The 20,086-nt window shown below is 38.7% G+C and overlaps 2 protein-coding genes across 3 annotated transcripts; both read right to left on the minus strand.

Moving 5' to 3' along the window:
* Positions 1-121: 121 nt before the first annotated feature.
* On the minus strand, positions 122-7,532 carry papss2b (3'-phosphoadenosine 5'-phosphosulfate synthase 2b). 2 transcript variants are annotated; one of them, XM_026915477.3, is made up of 13 exons: positions 7,514-7,532; positions 6,797-6,857; positions 5,364-5,478; positions 4,973-5,208; positions 4,702-4,840; positions 4,478-4,596; positions 3,528-3,641; positions 3,151-3,262; positions 2,726-2,931; positions 2,466-2,601; positions 1,065-1,333; positions 712-941; positions 122-580 (listed from the first exon to the last, which is right to left on the minus strand). In XM_026915477.3, the coding sequence occupies exons 2-13, from the start codon at positions 6,821-6,823 to the stop codon at positions 442-444; spliced, it is 1,842 nt and encodes a 613-aa protein (XP_026771278.3). In that variant the 5' UTR covers positions 6,824-6,857; positions 7,514-7,532; the 3' UTR covers positions 122-441. The 2 variants fall into 2 exon arrangements, with proteins under 2 accessions (XP_026771278.3, XP_034165368.2); XM_034309477.2 differs by lacking the exon at positions 7,514-7,532 and having other exon boundaries at positions 6,797-6,945.
* A 778-nt stretch (positions 7,533-8,310) lies between these two features.
* On the minus strand, positions 8,311-17,341 carry minpp1b (multiple inositol-polyphosphate phosphatase 1b). The gene is made up of 5 exons (XM_026914626.3): positions 16,663-17,341; positions 13,799-13,993; positions 10,976-11,073; positions 10,104-10,234; positions 8,311-9,522 (listed from the first exon to the last, which is right to left on the minus strand). Exons 1-5 carry the CDS (start codon positions 17,243-17,245, stop codon positions 9,144-9,146), a joined length of 1,386 nt encoding a protein of 461 aa, XP_026770427.2. The 5' UTR covers positions 17,246-17,341; the 3' UTR covers positions 8,311-9,143.
* Positions 17,342-20,086: the final 2,745 nt, after the last annotated feature.

The following is a 20,086-nucleotide window of genomic DNA, read 5'->3' on the forward strand; positions in this document are numbered from 1 at the left end:
GTTACATTTTTGAGTTGTAGTTCAATCTGCTTTTAAGCATTATGCTGCAGTGTATATCAAATGTAATACTTTGAACAAGACTAGACAAAAAGCACACTAAATGGATTTTTTAAAATGTACATAAAATGTAGATGATTACATGACAGGAAAATTTAAAAAGCTTGTAGCTTACATGACAAATGACTGTGTTGAAAAACTTCCCCTGAAATGTTGAGACACAAACCCTACACAATTTGCTTTATACAAGCTCTACAGAAACATTTATTTAAAAATAATCTGTTTTAAATATTGTACAGAAGAAATACAAAATCATTTGAGTTAAGAGGACTTGCATTTATAAATATATTGGACTAAAACCCTATAATTTATGTATAAAACAGAATAGAATAGATAGCGTTTATCTGTTGCCTTTTGTGAGCTGGCGTTTCACTGCCTTACACGTTAATCTTTTTGGAGGGAGCCATAATACTCAGTGAGGACCTTCCATGCCTTGGGTGCCATGAAACCATCTGGAGGATTCTCCCCACTGCGAGCCAGTTTCCTCATTTTGGTTCCAGAGATGAACTCAAATTCACTGTGCCTGAAAAGATCAGTATGCCATAGTTTTAGTAATCTGTTTCCATTAAGCGCCATATCGTTTTTGCAGTGTCTATTTCTGACATTCACATTTTCAAAATTCAAATCCATTGATTAGGAAAATAAGCCTCTAACCTGTCTTTGTCATAGAAGTCCATTGCTTTCTTCACTTTATTGTAAGCAGCAACTCTGAATGGAATGATTTCAACAGAAGTGAGGCCCGGTGCCATGGTCAGCACTTTGCCACCATGTGTGGGCTCATATAGGTCCTGTTTAGTCTCTGGATGGGGCATGCCTGCTGGGTCACGGCCCACAATGTAAAAGTTGGAACCAGCAACCATTCTGGCCCTGCAGTGCCATTGTACCTGTAGGGATACACATTTACACGCTTGAACGGTCTTCGGCTAATATCAGAGTGTGTAATCAGTCTCTTTTAAGCTGGTGTCCAATCAATCAATAGCATTAGTTGTTAGCCATAGTGATCTCACCTCTGTGGGACCAGCATACATCATGGGCGAGGGAAAGATGGCTATGACAGTGTTTGCAGGATCTAGCACACCATCCTCAAGAACAGCAGCATGCTGCTTCATGCGCCAGTCCAGCGGCACATCATCATCTTTGGTCCAGCCACCCAGCGGGTGCAACAGCAGCACGGGCTTCTTGTAGCCACGCTCCAGCAGCTTCTTCCTGGTGTGCTGCATCAGGAGCGCATGGCCGTTGTGCACTGGGTTGCGCAGCTGGAAGGCAAAGACTGCATCTGCGAGAAAGGAAGATGTTGTTTACGTTTGAGAGATCTTCATGTTTCTCACTGCAATTCATTCAACAGCACTGTAACATACATTATAACAAATGTGAGACATGCAGATGTTCTGAGAACGTCCTGAACCTCTTGAAATGTTTACTGTACTGCAAGATGGAAATAATGAAGGCTTGTAGTTTAATTACAGTGTACAAACAGGAAGTATTGCCTAGCTGATATAAGGTTGCAGCTCTTTTGTCCAAAGAACAGCACATGAACACCCATGTGGGGAAAGTGAGAAGGTCTGGTCAATTTGCAGCTTCATTGTTCAAGCTGCTCCTGGATAATCTTGGCCTGGTAGCACCAGCTATTATCTAGCTACAAAAGAAATAAATCTATATATAGAAATAATTCTATTTATAGATGAATATCCAATTGCCATTAAGACTGCTCGATTTGAATGGAAGTGATGTTTACGTAATCTCTGCCATTCAAATACCCAAAAAATTCTATGTTCAATGGGCTGGAAATAAATGGAGAACAGAACCTGATGGGACAAGAAAATCTCCAGTGACACTCCCAAACTCCTGTATGTTAAGGAATCTCTAAAACAGTCTAAACTGCATGTTTTGAAGCTTGTCCAATAAATATCATTTTCATTTCCAGCAGTATCAAAATATAGAACTATATTCACAATCTGAGGCAAACAATAGACTCATTAAGCCACCCTGCACACACGTACACACACAAAATGACTCATGATAAACTGGTGATACTTTACACTTTATTGCATGTTCATGTTAATGTCTAACTGTGTCTAAGGTTACAAGCTACAACAACACACCTCTGCACTGTAATGCTCCAAATACAGATAGTTAAGCCTTGGGGAACAGCTCTAATTCATAAATGGTGAGCACTACGCCTTACAATTATTGTAGTATCATTTTTGCTATTGCATATTGCTGTTGAAGTTTAAACTAAATTCTAACACAAGATTCCAATTGACTTAGTATGAATTCTGCATCAGAGTCTTTCAACAATAATAACTGCTTAATTCTAGTGTTAATCATATTAATGGCTATTTAAAAAAAATAAATAAATAAATTAAAAAAAAGATTACCCTCTTATGTAAAAGAACCTCTTGCATTACCTGCTCCCATTTCCTTAAACTTTCGTTTGAGCTCCTTTGGGGTGAGACGGTATTGATCTAGACCATCATTCCATTTGATTTTCTCCAACACCTCCAAGTCTCCACCGGCCAACCAATCACCACCTTCCATAATCATCTAAGAAGAAAGCCAGGTTGTAAAACTTAAAGAAAAAGAACTGCTATAAGACATTTGAAAACAATATAAGATGGCATGGCATAATTATGAAGTATGGTATGAGTGTTTATGAATATTCTCAGACCTTGATGTAAGGGTGCTGGATACATGTGGTGCCCCACTGTCTGGCACAGCGTTCCTCCTTACGGTGCTCATAAAACTCGGGGTTCCTCAATATGGCCACTCTGCGACCCTTATACTCCATGGCAAAAGCAGCACAACCATTCAACCTGTCTTTGTCTTCCTTGGACACTGGTAGGACAATTGGTACAGAAAGGTTGATGTTGCCACCTAGAAGTGAACAAAAAAATAACATTTAAAAGCCTTATTCTCCACAAGCAGCGTTCTGCTAGTGTACTGGAACTAAGATTGGGTAAAAAGAGGAAATCTTATCCATCTCCGATTGTTGTGAAACACAGTTACAGACACAACAGATAGATTTTCTGTAACTGAATCTCAGAGTGTCGATGTTAATAAAGAGGGACTTTTGTTGTTGTTGAATGTCTTTACCATCAAGTAGACTGCCAAAGTGAAGGACCTGCAGATACTCTCTTTCCCTCATAAAGCCTTTCAGCGGAGTAGCCCACCCTTCAGCCAATACTTGAACCCATTGAAGATCCAACTAATGCAACAGAAACCACAATTCAGATTACTGTTTTCCTGCTTAAAATTTATTGCATAATTGCAGTTACACTGATGTGCAAATTCATTCCACGAATGTAACTGATCTAAAGGACTAAGAATAAAAGGAGTCACCTCAGGATATAATGACAGTTTGAACGTCATCAAAGGACGTCATATTGATGTGGCAATTTAAATGTCTTAGTTTAAACAGTTCAACAGGCTCCACTTAGGGATATATTGTGCGTAGGTTAGTGCTGCATTACCTTGGTGATGTTTACAGTAGGAAGTATGTTGGCATCACTCAGTGCCAAATCCATCTTGTTTTCAGGGACAAACAGCTCATTGACCTCCTCTGTCAGACCACTGGGCACAATTCCCTGCAAGCAAAGAAGACCATTCTCGTCATCTCCTAAATCCTAATACTGCCCTGAAAACAAAAATGACAAAATCTACTAGCACCGGGTCTGTCTCTTTAAAACCATATACAATGGGGACCAAAAGTCTGAGTCTGAAAATGCTTCCGTTTGGCTTTTTTTTTCTCAATTTAACACATTTAACACATAAGGTTTTCATTACAAATGATATTATCAGCAATAACATGAGTAAAAACTAGAATCTTGGAAATATTTACATTAATTTAAGAGTTTCTTAATATTTGGTTTGTCCCCTTTTTGCACTAATAACAGTGTGCACTTGAGCTGACACGGACTCCACAACGTTGTGTAAAACCTGACGATCCATGTTAGATCAAATCCATCCGTATGTCATCTGAAAATCTTTTGTAGCAAAGAGTTAACAAAGTCAATATCACAAATTTGCTTAAATTTAAATAGTGACCTAAAAATTGTGCAACGCCATGAATATTGAACAGTCAGGATGTTGCATATTTTCTTCTTTTTTTTTTTTTGTTTTAGAATTTTCAAACTTCTAAAACCTTCTGTTTATTTCCAGTTATAAATGTTTTTAAAAAAGACTTTCAGTGTGGTCTCAGACCTTTGGACCCCACTGTATGTTTTGTGAACACAACACTAGAGCCATGGTTCTCAAAGTTAGCCTAATATTTGAATAGGTTTATTATGTTCATAAAATACATCTGCACTGAGGGAGTACTGTGGAATTCTTTTTTACAGTTAAGAAAATATGTGGCTGCAAATCAGGTTATTCTGCCCTGCTCTGAAGGTTTTACAATTCTCCAGAATTTTCACTTCTTCACCTGTTCTTTAAGGAGATCCACCACTTGCTGAATGCAGTCATTCACCGTGAGCTCTCCTGTCTTCAGTACAAGCTCTGGGGAATCTGGCTTCTCGTACTCAGAGTCAATCCCTGTGAAGCCTACGAAGTAATAGAACCAGTGTAAGAGTTAAACACATCTGACCACATAGTTACATAGTTTCCAAAACATCCTATTAGATGCAACAAAGTCTGATCAGTGTGTACCTTTAATCTCTCCAGCACGGGCCTTTTTATAAAGCCCTTTGACATCCCTGCTCTCACACACCTCCAGTGGCGCATCCACGAACACCTCAAAGAACTTCAGGTTCAAAGCCTCGTGGACCTTCCTTGCTTCATTTCGATCCTTTGGGCATCATAGCAAAACACAAAGCAAAGTTGATCTTAAATATCTGGTGTTCCGAGTAGGACCGATTTTTGGCAGACATTTATTGAGCTGCATATGTACTGCATACTTATATATTTAGGTGCACAATACCTTTGCAAAAGGAGAGATGAAGCTAGTGATGCAAACCAAGCCACCATCAGCAAACAGCTTGGCAACCTCTGCAATACGGCGGATGTTCTCTTCTCTATCAGCTGTGGAGAAACCCAGATTCTTGTTCAGGCCATGACGAATATTGTCACCATCAAGAGAATAGCATGGAATGCCATGGGAAACTAGGTACTCCTCCAGAGCAAATCCAAGAGTAGTCTTCCCTGCACCAGACAGCCCTGGATGGAGATAAGAAACATCTCACTGAGATTGAGTTTTTAAACTTAGCCATTATAATGAATGATGATCCCAATTTGAACTGGATTTAAGCATAAAAACTCAGATAGTATATTGAGAAAGGGATCTATTCAGAATGACTATAAACAAATCAAACCTGTCAGCCACACAGTGCAACCTCGAAAGCCACCTCTTGTTCCCACGATTTGGCCTCGTTTGCTCCTGCTCACATGGTGTGCCTGGTAGACAACATTGGTTGCCCTTTGGAGAGCCTAAAAAGCCCGGGAAATTGCACAATCAACAAAGGATACGAGATAAAGCGTATCCAACATTACCAGGGGTGAAAAGTTTTTGCTATCTTCACTTCATCTGTAACTTAGGATGTAAGTTAAACAATTTAATTGGTTACTAACTTCATGAGGTTAAAGGTTCTTCAGTGTTTTAGCACTTCTTGTACAGAGCCCCAGGCTTTAGCGTGTGAACTTAGCTCTACAAATATTACAGTTTTATATAACCATAAAGAAGTGTTTAGCAGCAAATGAGGCAGCAGCCACCCTCCTGAATTCTGAATCAACTAAAAGCTGGCGGCTTCATTTCACCGGCATCTCCACAAACTTCATTTCGTGTCTGAATGTTAAAGAGAGAGAGAGAGAGAGAAGTGGAAGACTAAGAGGGAGGGGTGGACTTGGGGAAACAAACAGCACTATTCATGCAGGCCAGTGGAGAGGAGAGGTGGCCAGGCTGGAACACAGCCACACTTCTCTCAGCCGTTCACCCACCCTAGCAGGTCCAACGTACATCAGGGCCTCCTTTGACTCCCATAAACACTGAGCTACTTTTTCTGTCACAGTAAAACTTGTCTTTTCATAAAGAACCCTGACTGCAACTGAATCGTACGAATAGTTGGAAGGTGGTTGGCAGATTATCAGCATAGCAAAGGAATGTCTAACAGATAGAATCTGACCTCTGACAGAGGGTGGTAAAATGATACTGATAAAACAAAATAACAAAGAGACAGCTGATCGCAGTGATTTTAACATTTCCGCCCCAAAAAATAATGACTAAGGAAAAGCAGTAAAGCAATAAAGATGCATCACATAATTATGGATAAATAAAGAAGTTTCTGAAAAGGTGGCAAGAGAGGAAATGTCAGTCATGAGCAGCTTGTATAAGGTGCATAACTCTGAAAACACATACAATTTCGACTAAATTATAGAGACTGATCTATGTAAAAAATAAATCAAGTGTCATTGAACAGTAGGACAGTAGATCTACATCTTTAAAAAAAATCATACTGAGCAAAAGAGTTAGATATTTTTGATCTCATCTGTATCCAGAGCAGCCCATATAGTTATACAGGATAAAAGTGCAAAACTGACCAGAAACTGACCAAAAACTGACCGGAAACTGACCGGAAACGCTACAGCTGACTCTCTTCTGTCCAGATTTACTCAGCAGAAACTTTTACTGGACACTGTCTCTTTCCTCCATGTATCATGCTGTTTACCTAACTGTGATTTACTGCATGAGGGCGATTAAGAACAAAACAAAACAAAACAAAAGGTTCATCGTTCCAGACTTTGTACTCACCGTTTTCTGCGTTCTGGTCCCAGACATGATGCCACTGCTTGATTTCAGTGTAGTGTGAAACCTGTGAAGATCGGAGGTCGAGTTATATAGCAGTGAGTGAACCAGAGAAAAGCTCATGGACACGTAGCACATACAACTTTCTTCCTGAAATTCCTCCCCGGCGTATCACAACTCAGAGAAGCCACGAGGGGGGCGTGGCCCACGCCGAAATTTACATACGCCTCTCCATGGCGGGGTGTGATTGGATGTCATTTGAGGCGGGGGCGTGGTGTATGACTCGAAGATCACTGAGAATTTTGCTCTGAGGAATATTCACAAAGACTTCGCTGTGTAATGATGAAATGCAAATAAGCTTGGAAGTTGGAAATGAAGATCTGGGAATGGATGTGAGAAAGAAACTGAAGAGACTGTAAAAAGTGTCTATCTGTCTGTCTGTCTGTCTGTCTATCTGTCTGTCTGTCTGTCTGTCTGTAAGTTTTGGCCTGTAAGACCCTACTTACAAACATTGTACTTTTTTATGATGGCCATTATTTCTCACATCCATTCCCAGATCTTCATGTCCATGTTCCTAGTTTATTTGCTTTTCAGTATGGAAATGGGATGAAATGGGATGAAGTGACAAAAATTTTTCACTTACTAAAATACTATCCTGACAAGGACATGAGACGTGGGGTGCTAATAAATCTAATAATAATATATAGATCTTGCACTACTTACGTATGATGTTTAAAATTCCATCACCACCACCATAAAAAGCATTCTAGCATCTCTGTATCCTGCTGTCAGAACTACAAAGCAAATAATCTACTATATACCTAAACAAATAGTACGACTAGTCCGCCTGAATGTCTGTTCCAGGTGGGTAACTTGTCATCCTGAAGGATCATAGTTCAGCGATTTGCTTGTTCATACACACGCAAGCAGACTTTATTGGGTAATTCCCAAGTTAAGTAGGTGTGTTATGGAAGTCATCCAACTGTGTTGAATGGTCAGCAAATGACAGGAGTTGGCTGAAAGTGAATATGTATTTTAAATAGGTAGGATTTACAGTGAAACTTCTTTTCATTTACTTTCAAGCATTAAGTCACTCACTGACTTTCAGTAACTCCTTTATCCTCAGGCCAGGGTATGGGAATCTGGGAGGATGGATATGGGAACACTGGGCATGGATGGGATACAGGGTACCACGCATACACATTCACACCTAGGAGTTCAGCAATTTATCTCAGTCAAATCACTCACTGGCATGTTTTTGGGAGGTGGGAGGAAACCACAGTACCTGGAAGAATCCCCCACATGGACCCAGGGTGAACATACACAGAAATGTCGCACAGACAGTAACCCAAACTTAAAAGATCGCATAAGGGACTCTACCCACTGATTCGTCCGATTTTGGTAAACTCGATTAACCTTTTACAGTCAGGTCCAGAAGTATTTGGACAATGACAGAGTTTTTGTGATTTTGCCTTTATACACCACTACAATGGATTTGAAATAAAACAATCAAGATGTGATCGAAGTGTAGACTTTCATCTTTATTTTAAGAGGTTCCACAAAAATGTGGCATTTACCCTTTAGGAATTACAGCCATTTTAAGCAAAGTGCTTCCATTTTCAGGGGCTCAAAGGTATTTGGACAAAGTGACATAATTGTAAATATAACCATAATTTTAATACTTGGATGAAAATCCTTTGCAGTCCTGACTGTATATTCTCAACATAATTAGCACTAAATTATAGGCAATTATAGGCATAATCATGATACACACTCTCAAAAAGAGAAAAGCATTTCAAGAAAGTTGAATATATTCATATTATTTGTAGCAAACCAAAGTAGTATTTAGCAAACCAAATTCTTGTTTAATCCTTACTTTGCAAAAACAAACTAATTTGTTGGATATTTGTGTTTGTCAAATATTTAAGCCTGATTAATAAGAGGATATTGACAGAGCCACCATCACTCTATGCATTTACACAACAGGCTACGTCAGTGCAAACCAAACCAAGACACCAGACTGTTTATTTTAAAAGTGCACACTTCAAATAAAAATATGTCTTTTTTTATTTGAAAAATAAAAAAATAGTAGAAATATATTTGGTACCTTACAGTCTGAGTACTTAATCAAATTTGGCTTCTGTTAAGAAATGTTCTAACTAAAGAAAGAAAAAACTCATAAAACCATAAATAAACCGCATATTTGGTCACCAATAAAATCACACACATTTGGTTAGCCATCTCACCCGTGATTTCACCCACAATAAAAGCTTGTTCATTACAGTACTGGCATATTCACTTTCACCCATTTTCCTTTACTTTCACCCCCAGCCAAACCTTTTGCTTATCTACATCACAGTTCAGTGTTCTTGACTTTATCTTTAGGCAATTCACATTCTTTCTTAAAATCACAGCCACCCAGGAGATCAGAGTAGTGGTTCCTGACTGTGTCATACAGTGGAGCTGGGTCACTTATGTTAGGAAAAGCCATTGGTTTCTCATTGAGGAAGAACTGGAGCCTGAGTCCATCTGTGCAGTCATATAGGACAAAGAGCAGGTTTGCGGCGTAAGGCACTATTTGACTGCTGCGGAACTTGCGGCTGTGCTGCAGAAGGAAGTTCTTGGCCGTTAGTGGCGTTTCGTCCCTGAAGAAACCCATCAGAGACAGCAGAGGCAGCAGAGTCTCAGCATGGCCCACCTGAATGGTAACTGCCTTCATCACCTCTCCAAACCTGAGTAATGATCATAAAATAAAGAGATTGAGCTTTACATCCAGCCTAAAATCAGTCAAAAAGAAATTCAGCAGCTGAAGAGTCAAGAGTTTTTAGATCTTCATTTATAGGTGCAGAAAATCAGTATGGCATTTCAGCTGTCGCTCACTCAGTCAGTGCAAGTCCATTTAAAAAAAGTGTAAGGGCGAGTGATAAAGGGGTGTTCTTGAGGTTAGGAACGGACAGTATAGTGTATACAACTCACACCTGAGCTGATATTGGTGATAAGTACAGTACAAATATAAACATAATTATAGAAATCAGAGTCACACATATCTAAAGAGTCTGATAGTCTGACAGTCTGAAGCATATTCTCTAACTGGTCTGACCAGTTGTAAATGACAAAGACTGTTGCCACATAATGAAGCCTTGTAAAAGACAGGAATCAATACACAAAAGGCAACATTCATTGCTTAATGTCATAGTCTTGATTTACAAAATCAAAGGACTTGTGGGTTAGGGAGCCAGTTTTAAACTTGTAATATTAATTTTCAGAAATTTAAGGAAAAAAAAATTAAGCCTGCCTTGCTAAAACTGCCTACCTGTAGTCATACGCCGCTTGGTCGAGCCTCCTGAAGACATCATGAAAGAGGACGCAGCTCGATTTGCGGTTGATGTCATGGCCATATCCCCTTTTCCAGTACTGTTTCAGATCATTTTTGTATTCGAGGACCTGGAAAACAAAAACAGAACAACCTGCTCATACCAGTGGCATAGTCTGTATTTAATTTCAGCAGGGGATTAGGATATATGCTAAATATCATTATCTGTACAATTAGAAGTACGGTGAGTGTGATGCACTCATGCATTTTGAGTGGATGTCAGACAGTAGTAGAAGCACAATTTTACCATCAACCAACTTTAAAATAAAATAACTTTATCATCCTAGTAATACAGTGGAAATGACCACTGTAGATCTTACCTTATAAAGCCAGATCTACCATGGATAATGCATGATAAGCCTCTGGCTTATACAGTGACTAGTCTGTTAAACCTGATATATGCTTTAAGCTGAAAGTTTGAGCAGTTTGTAAACACTGACTGTCAATATAGGTCAACAGTAAGAAAGCAGTTTTACAGGAATCCGGATATAGATTTAAATTCCTAATGAGCAAGCCACAGGCGACAGTGGCAAGGAGAGTCTCCCTGAGACAACGTGACAATGTGGAAAATGTGGAAGAAACCAACAATACTAAAAAAAAAAAAAAAAAAAAAGGAACTTATCCTCTTCCTTTACAAATACATGCTGTTGAAGGTTATGTTTGTTGAAGTACACTCACTCACTGGTAGTTAGTGAAAAGTTGGAACACCTTGTTACAGTATTGTTTTGAACGACACACACAAGTGTGGCATCAAACCATCTATAACACTACATCTCAACTCACTCATTTCAAGAGAATACTGTAATGCTTGCCTGAGCATCCAATTCATCCAGCAGTTTACACCACGGAGAATTCTTAGACTTGATTGCAAACTCATAGGAGCACAAGAAGAAAGCGGCTTCAGCCAAATCTGTGGAGAAAAAGAAAAAAAAGAACAGTAGGTTTTCCATAACATCAGGTGGTTACAGAGAGAGCTTCGCGATACACCAGCTCTCAATCCTTAGAGCAATGTTTGAAAGTGCCATACTGGCAAATGAGCCCTAGAATGCTTTATTGTGCTGAATTCACATGCACCATGTGAGCTTATTTTTACTTTGGTAAACACTCACATAAATGTATTAGTGTAGAGACGCAGAGAATGGGATTATGGTTAATCTCAACTCACAGAGGAGCTGGAGTTCACACCTCATCTGTAAAATACACGTCATTACGCATTATCTGTATAGTACAGAGCCTCTCTGCCTTTTCACCACATACCTCAGAGCACAAAAACAAAAACGTACCCTATAACTGCATAGATTTAAAAGTACACGCCTTTTGTCTAAAGGCAAAATGATTTCTTGGCATGCTTACGTTGGGTCGTTATTGATGACAAAACTAAAGCTAAAGGTCAGATGCTTTTTAAATGTTTCTCTCTTCTGAGGTGTGATTAAAAGACAGAATACGTATTACTAGTATTATTATAGTAATACAGTATTATAGTATAAAGTTGAGGCCACACAACTAATCAAATTTAATTATAATTGACCATATTAAGCTAATTGGATATTGTTAGTGTTCAGTTTTATTGAGTCTAGTGTTTTAAATCATGATATTTAAATTCTTATGTTTGAAGTGTCTATTTGGATGCATATTGAAGTAGTTATTTTTATAGTTATGTTTAGTCTAATGGTGAACTGTGAAAAGATTAATACACAATTAAGGAGTGACTAAGGAACAGCTTTATTCCGATTCACATATTTACACAGGTTTATAATGTACCTGGTAATCAAAAGGGATTTAAAAATTGTCTCATTAATTGTGATAAATAATCATCAATATTGAGTCATTATATCAGATATACTTAAGCAAGCTTTGGTGGCCTGGACTTTTACAAGCACAAATTTTCCCTCAACATTTTATTTTTGAAATAATAGATAGAGTGCATTTAAATATTACATTTTAAAACACTAAATATTTTTTTATGACTAGAAACATATTTTTAGTAAGTCCATTGATGAATCCTCAGTGTTACCTGATGAATTGTTATGAATTTACCCATCATTGTAATGGCCACTTTTATAATTCCTGTGTAAATTTACTTAAAGGTGTTCCCTGACCTACTGATATTTTTTTAGCTAATCCTGAAGACACTCCTTGTTCAAGAGTTTGTTTTCCACAATCTTTTAAAAAGAGACATGTGTGTGTTTTATTTACAGTGAAGTTGTCTCTACACCCTGTTCCTCAAGGGAGAAAGTTTTTTGTGAAGAAAGGGAGAAAGGGGAAGTTATATATTATAATTATTAATCACAAAGGATTTTCTCACTAAATTGTGGTTGTACTAAGTTTATAATTAACAAGATCTCTTGTAACTTTGCAATAAGTCTAATGTCAATTTGGTAATTATTTTTCCAAATTTCTGACTTGCTGGCATATTGTACTTCAAATGCTTTTGTAGTGAAATTTACAGAACTTATATGCTGTAAGGTCTGTAAATTTCACTACAAAAGCATTTTAAGTAAATATTAAATAAATGCATAAACAAGCAAACAAAACTTGGGAGAAAGTAAACTGCTATTTTAAAATAAAATATATCATAAATGCTGGTGAAAGTCCTGACACAATTTTATGTAGTTTGAAACATATCAGTACAATGATAGCACACTTTCATTGTAATCGCCTACAATTACTTATGTATTTTTTTTTTTTTTTTTTTTACAAACTTAAGTTAAAGTCAGCTACCCCAGCAACACTATAGCCAGCTAGCTAACCAGGCAATGTCGACTAGCTAACATGAGCTAAGTTAGCTAGCTTTCATATACTGTGGGCTAAATCATAATTCTGTAATTACAGTCAATGTTTTGTGAATGATATGTAATTTATCACATCAACAAACTTCTACAAAGGTTATTGTCAATATATAACCTGTAACCTGATGAATTATTTCTAAACTTTCTCCATTTTTCACTGTTCAGACTCCGACTTCTACACATTCACTCACATGTCCTCTAAACTGAAGCTTTAGTAAATATGCAGCTCAGTTTACAATGTCACTCAATACATTTGGGAACGTCTGCTTACAATTTCACAGATGCAGACATTTAGTTCACCCCCTAGCTGGAATAAAGAACTTGAGAGACCAGATGAGGCCTACTTATTAAATACATAACACTTAACAGGTTTTATATTGTGCAATTACACTGGTATTTTATGATTATTACTTGTCACACTATACGAAATGATCCCAAAAGAATCTTGGCTAAAGATCCTCTAGCAATACACCTGCATTTAAAGAAACCGATCACTGATCAGTGAGATCCAGTGCAGAAAACAGGGTTTCTTAGAGGTAATAAGGAGATTTTTTCTGTCCATCAGCATGTTTCGTTTGCATTTCACCAGCCGTCCTATCATCCTATACTGTTCCACTATTGGTTGCTTTTAGATAAGTGTTGTAGCAGTGGTCACATTCTGAGATTTTTATTCAAATTTTTCTGACACTGGCAGAACTTTTTCACTGGCCATCTTTAGTCGCAATAAAGATCACCTCACAAGCAAAAATTTATTTTACAATATACGATTTTTGTCAGTGACAGCAAAATCGAGCTGAAAATCATACAGATTAAAGCCAGCTATAGTGAGACCATGCAAAATTTTACCTGGTGTTATATGACTGTGTGGAACCTGTAAGCGACTGGCCACCCGTCTGCAGACTTCATCCATCTCCAGAGACGACTTGAAAAGTTTGACCTCCTTCAGGGCGGTCTTGTTGTGCTCAACATCTTCAACAAATCTTTTGCACTGATCGAAGAAGCGCATGAGTGAATCATTCACGTAGTGTCTGAAACCCACATCTACAAAAATAAAGATGGGAGTTGGCTGACAGCATGAAGAGAAGCCAAAAAGAAAGATGAAGGCTACTAGAGTAGTGTATCAAAACCACATGTTTTTGCTATTACTATTCACTACTACGCTACTACAAACTACAACACACTCTCTGCTGAAACAAATCATAAAAAGATACAACATATTCAGCTTGTACATTACAGGTTTCTCTTGGTATTGTAATGGTTATTAATGACATTTCATGTTCTCCTTATGGTGACGTGTGATTGAAGACATGGTAGAAGTTTTTCTAACAAGATTTAAAGATCCTACAGGCATCTGCTATTCTCTGATAGTGACATTTGGTAATAAAGAGTGATTTCTTAGTAATCTGATTGACATTAGAGTTTCGTAATAGCTGCAAAGAAACAGGAAAGAATTGTGATTCAGAATGTGATTCAGAAATCGGTGGTGGAAACGACTTGCTCAACCTCAAAGCTACATGTCTTTGCTCAGGTCATCTTTCACTTTTTCTACTAGCTTCCCATCCATTTCCTCAGTGTACCACATGGCCCATGGCCCATTTATTTTTAGTGTCACTGATCCACTGGTCAGTGCTGGATTCCTCAGTCATCACCACATGATGCAGGCAGTAGATCTTTTTAATGTTTTTGGCTGTAGGTAAGTGTGTTTTGGAAAAGCACTGCTTTGCAACATTCATGGTTATGTAGAAGGGTACAAGCTGAATAAGTTGTATCTGTAACTGATTTTTGAATTAGTGGACACTTAGAAGGGATTAAAACCATTAGAATGAGATGGAAAACTAATAGATCCTGACAGACTTCTGCTGTTATGGCTCCTCTCGCAATTCGCACTGGCCTGATTCATTCTGATACTACTTCTCCTTGGAGCTTCTGCACTTGTGACACACTCTCTGCTGCTGTAGATGGTCGTACATGTAGACCTTAAAGATTGCACTTCTCGAAAACATTTTACGCCCAAGTCTCACCCCTTCTTCAGTGGATAATCTCATATCGATGCTGTATATGGATGATTTATACCTGTACAAGAACTGCTGCTGTAATCTATGATGCTGATACTGAACACCCTATATAGTACTGTTTGACTTTATAGTATACAATTGTGAAAGAATAATGATTTATAGGCCCACTATCCGGTGTCACCGAGAAGAGGGTTCCCTGATGAGTCTGTTTAAAAGTTTCTTCCTCATGTTGTCTCAGGGAGTTTTTCCTTGCCACTGACTTGCTCATTAGGGATCTAAACCTACATGTGGATTTCTGTAAATCTGTTTTGTGACAATGTCTATTGTTAAAAATTCTGTAAAAATAAAACTGGGATAATATTGTGATTTTTGTTCATAGTCAATTAAAGTAGTAGACTAGTTATGCAGTATACACATTCACTGAGCACTTTATTAGGAACACCTGTACAACTCATTCATACAATTATCTAAGCAGCAATCAATCATGTGGCAGCAGTGCAATGCATAAAATCATGCAGATACGGGCCAGCAGCTTTGGGTAATGTTCATATCAACCCTCAGAATAGGGGAAAAAATGTGATCTCAGTGATTCTGATTGTGGCATGATTATTGGTGCCAGAAGGGCTGGTTTGAGTATTTCTATAACTGCTGATCTCCTGGGATTTTCACACACAACAGTCTCTAGTGTTTAGTCAGAATGGTGCAATAAAGAAAAACATCCAGTGAGCGGCAGTTCTGCGGACGGAAACACCTTGTTGATGTGAGAGAGGGCAATGGAGAATGGCCAGACTGGTTCAAGCTGACAGAAAGGCTACAGTAACTCAGATTATCACTCTGTACAATTGTGGTGAGCAGAAAAGCATCTCAGAATGCACAACACGTCAAACCTTGAGGCGGATGGGCTACAACAGCAGAAGACTATGTCGGGTTCCACTTCTGTCAGCCAAGAACAGAAAGCTGAGGCTGCAGTGGGCACAGGCTCACCAAAACTGGACAGTCGAAGGCTGGAAAAACGCAGCCTGGTCTGATGAATCTCAATTTCTGCTGAAACACACAGATGGTAGGGTCAGAATTTGTGGCCAACAGCATGAATCCATGGACCCAACCTGCCTTGTGTCAACAGTCCAGGCTGGTGGAGGTAGTGTAATGGTGTGGGGAGAGTTTTCTTGGCACACTTTGGGCCCGTTAATACCAAACAATCATCACTTGAATGCCACAACCTGTCTGAGTATTGTTGCTGACCATGTGCACCCCTTCGTGGCCACAGTTTACCATCTTCTAATGGCTACTTCCAGCATGATAATGCACCATGTCACAAAGCAAAAGTCGTCTCAAACTGGTTTCATGAACATGACAATGAGTTCAGTGTTCTTCAGTGGCCTTCCCAGTCACCGGATCTGAATCCAGTAGAACACCTTTGGGATGTGGTAGAACAGGAGATTCACAGCATGAAAGTGCACCTGAAAAATCTGCAGGAATTGTGTGATGCAATCATGTCAACATGAACCAGGATCTCAAAGGAAAGTTTCTAACATCTTGTAGAATCCATGCCATGAAGAATTGCTGTTTTGAGAGCAAAGGGAGGCCCTACCCAGTTTTAGTGTAGTGTTCCTAATAAAGTGCTCAGTGATCCTGTATTTTACAGGCAACACTGTGGAGATGGTAAGTTAAAGAAAAATCAGTGGTGTGTTTTACCTCCAGCATCCCAGTGTTTGAGGAGTCCCTCCTGGAAAGCCTGGATGCTGTCCACACATCTGTGTTTGGAGCTGCTTATAAACTCCATGCGCTCGGCGCGGAGGTTTTCTTCTGAAATCAGTGTGGGAAACGACTTGCTCAACCTCACGGCCAGATGTCTCAGGTCATCCTTGCCTTTCTCTACTAGCTGCCCGTCCATATCCTCAGTGTACCACATGGCCCATTTGTTCTGAATGTCGCTGAGCCACTGGTCAGAGCCGGACGCCTCAGTCATCACCACATCATACAGGCGGTGCAGCTTTTTAATGTTTTTGGTTGTAGGGAAGCGCGTGCCGTGTCTGATCAGCGCCACTAAGTGCACTGCCTGACAGTCAGCAGCTGGAGGACTCACCAGAGATTTATTCACAAACAAAACATCATCTATTAAATGTGGGTTCACTTCTTCATATCGTCCTTTGGTCCCAAAGTAAACAGCAATGGCTGGTATGCTTGAGTGTGTCAGCTTACAGTAGGAAACACGAACCATGATCATACTCAGAGCAGCAATGACAAAATGTCTGTTTCTGCACACTGCAGATTTCATCTTTAAAATGCTTTGGCGTAGAGATACCTGTTCGACATGCAGCAAGCCGGATGATCCAGGACGCCGACTGCTTCAACTTTACTGTTGTTTTATTTCCTACCCGTATTCTGAAAAGCCCCGCCCTCTGCGCCTGATGATTGGCTGATAGTCCATACTCAAACAGTTGCAATAGGCGGACTGGTAGCGAGTATGAGAAACGAGCCAATCATAGTGCAGAAGGTGGGACTTGTCCTGATACAGTTGGTAAAAAAAAAAAATAAAAAAAAAAAATAAATGGCTGAATTACTTCCGGGTCAGAATACAATTGCCTTTTTGCCATTGAATATTATTTTTCTATAGTTTTTTGTAAAAAAAAAAAAAAAAAAAAAAAAAAGGAATGATAATAAATAAAAATAAAAATAATAATGATCACATCTCTTTGTGTGGAAATTATATATTGATACATAGGATTGCAGTTAAATGTGCAATAATATAATCCTGACTAAATTACTGTAACATGAATATTAGTGCTTCCACTAGATGGCAGTAATGCCACTTACTGTCAAAAACAGTTTACACGCCTAGAATTTACAAAAAATAAAGTACGAATGAGAGCAAAAATGTTTCCCATGGTTTCTAGGTGAAAAAATAAATAAATAAATAAAAATGTACATATGTTTTACAATTAATCTACATAATCAATCAATCAATCAATCAATCAATCAATCAGTAATTCCTGTTAAAATAAAATAAAATATTAATAATAAAATATTACAAGCAAAAGCATATTATATTACATTATATCACATTCATTTTTTGAACCAATATTATTTTGTTTGTTTGTTTGTTTTCACTTTTAAAATCTTAACGCACACTATTTGAACATTTTTGTAAAACCTAACTTGTCTTGTTGTAATACACTAAATGTGTTTGCCTTCTTCATTTTGTCCTTTGGGAATACACAACCATTTGCACTCAGTGATCTGTTGCCTCTGTTAGGTATCTCCACATTTCACAGTTCTGAAAGGAAACACTATTTGCCTGTATCTGCTTATTTCTGAAACAGAAGAAGTGTGTCATGCATCCAGCCATGTAATTATCATAGCTCAAACGTATCTGATTAAGTTTACAATGAACAAGCCTGCCACTTATTTACAGTATTTGTATTAGTGTTTTGGGGATGTGCAAAAATATTCATGAATTGTGCATACCCTGAGTGAAAAATAAAAATAAATAAATATAAATGATCTTCTATCAGCAGATGTAAACATATAAGAAGATTAAATACCAGCATCTCTACAGATCCAAATAATTTTTTCCAGAAATGATGCTTAGCTTTGGGTGAGAACTTCACCTGGTGAAATGTTGGCTTGTTTATATCTACACTCGTAGGTCATACTAGATACGTGTATCTAATAAATTGGCAACTCAGACTAACGTTGTTTCAGCTTATGAAGTGGTTTCCATGGCCACCACACATTTGATTTTACATTAATTTGCATTCAGTTCTGAATGTAAATTACAAAACAGTTCCCACAGAACACACCCAGAGCCCACTGATGTGTATTTGCCAGCCAGGAACAAGGAAAAGAAGCATGCAAACACTAATCAGATATGCATGAGGGGAAAAATTTACCTGTCTTTGTCACTGTCTGTGGGCAGTGGTGGCTGAATGGTTAAGGCTCTGGGTTACTGGTTGGAAGGCTGGGGGGTTCAAGCCCTAGCACTGTCAAGCTGCTGCTGCTGTTGGGCACTTGAGCAAGGCCTTTAAACACATCTGTATCATGGCTGGCCTTGTGCTCTGACCCCAGCTTCCTAGCAAGCTGGGATATGTGAAAAACTGCATTTCATTGGCTCTGTGCTTGTACGATGGCAATAAAGTTGAGTCTTATTTTTAATGTTACCCACGTGCATGTAGACCTCATGTCTACATGTGCCACATATTTTAAATACTTTCTGCATAATGATGCACTATTGTTTAACCCAAGTTATATTTTATACAATATTATTTAGTTGCTCCTACAAATTATTTTGTATGTATAATGACCAGAGTAATTACAAGAGGGGAATGTAATTACCACAGAGGAATGTCTGAACTCATCGCTGGGTAAACACCTATAGGTATGAAATGAATTTCTTTGTGCTCCAGGCACAATTTACAGTTCGGGCTCTCTAAGATGTCTACATCACCCTGAGCATTTATGGCTGGTATATTAAAAGAATTTCCTAAAAAAAACTTTTGGCAGTCCAAACAGGCAGACATCGCACAGCATGCAGAGAGAAAGCATTTTATTTGGTTTTTCTTTCCTCTATGCCTGAGAAAAAAAGGAAAAGTTGCAGCAACAGGCTCTTCCTGAGCTGCAGCGGATATGTTCTTTGTTCCTTACGCAGGATGTCATTCCCACCCAGGAGTCTCCGTTTTCCCCAGTACATCACACACCAGCAGAGTCAACTGTTCCTGCTCTTTTTCGCTCCATGTATGACTTTCAGTGAAACTTTGTATGACTTTTGTATGACTTTTCTCCTGTACAAAGGCACAGTGCAGTAACTGCAGTTTTGGTAAATTTGTTTGCTTTTTTTTAGTTAGGGTAAAAAAATAACCTTTTGACATGGTTTATCTTGTGACAAAGTAACCAGGTTCAAAATTTGTTCTATTTTGAAGAAAACATCCATCCACCCATTTTCTGTACTGCTTATCCTACACAGAGTCACAGGGGGTCTGGAGCCTATCCCAGGGGACTCATGGCACAAGACGGGGGACAACACAGCACCAGAAGATGGGTGCCAACCGATCACAGGGCACAATCACACACACTCACTACAGGCAATTTAGAGATGCCAATCAGCCCACAATGCATGTCT

Source organism: Pangasianodon hypophthalmus, chromosome 12, assembly GCF_027358585.1.
Source record: "Pangasianodon hypophthalmus isolate fPanHyp1 chromosome 12, fPanHyp1.pri, whole genome shotgun sequence".
Classification (NCBI taxonomy): Eukaryota; Metazoa; Chordata; class Actinopteri; order Siluriformes; family Pangasiidae; genus Pangasianodon; species Pangasianodon hypophthalmus.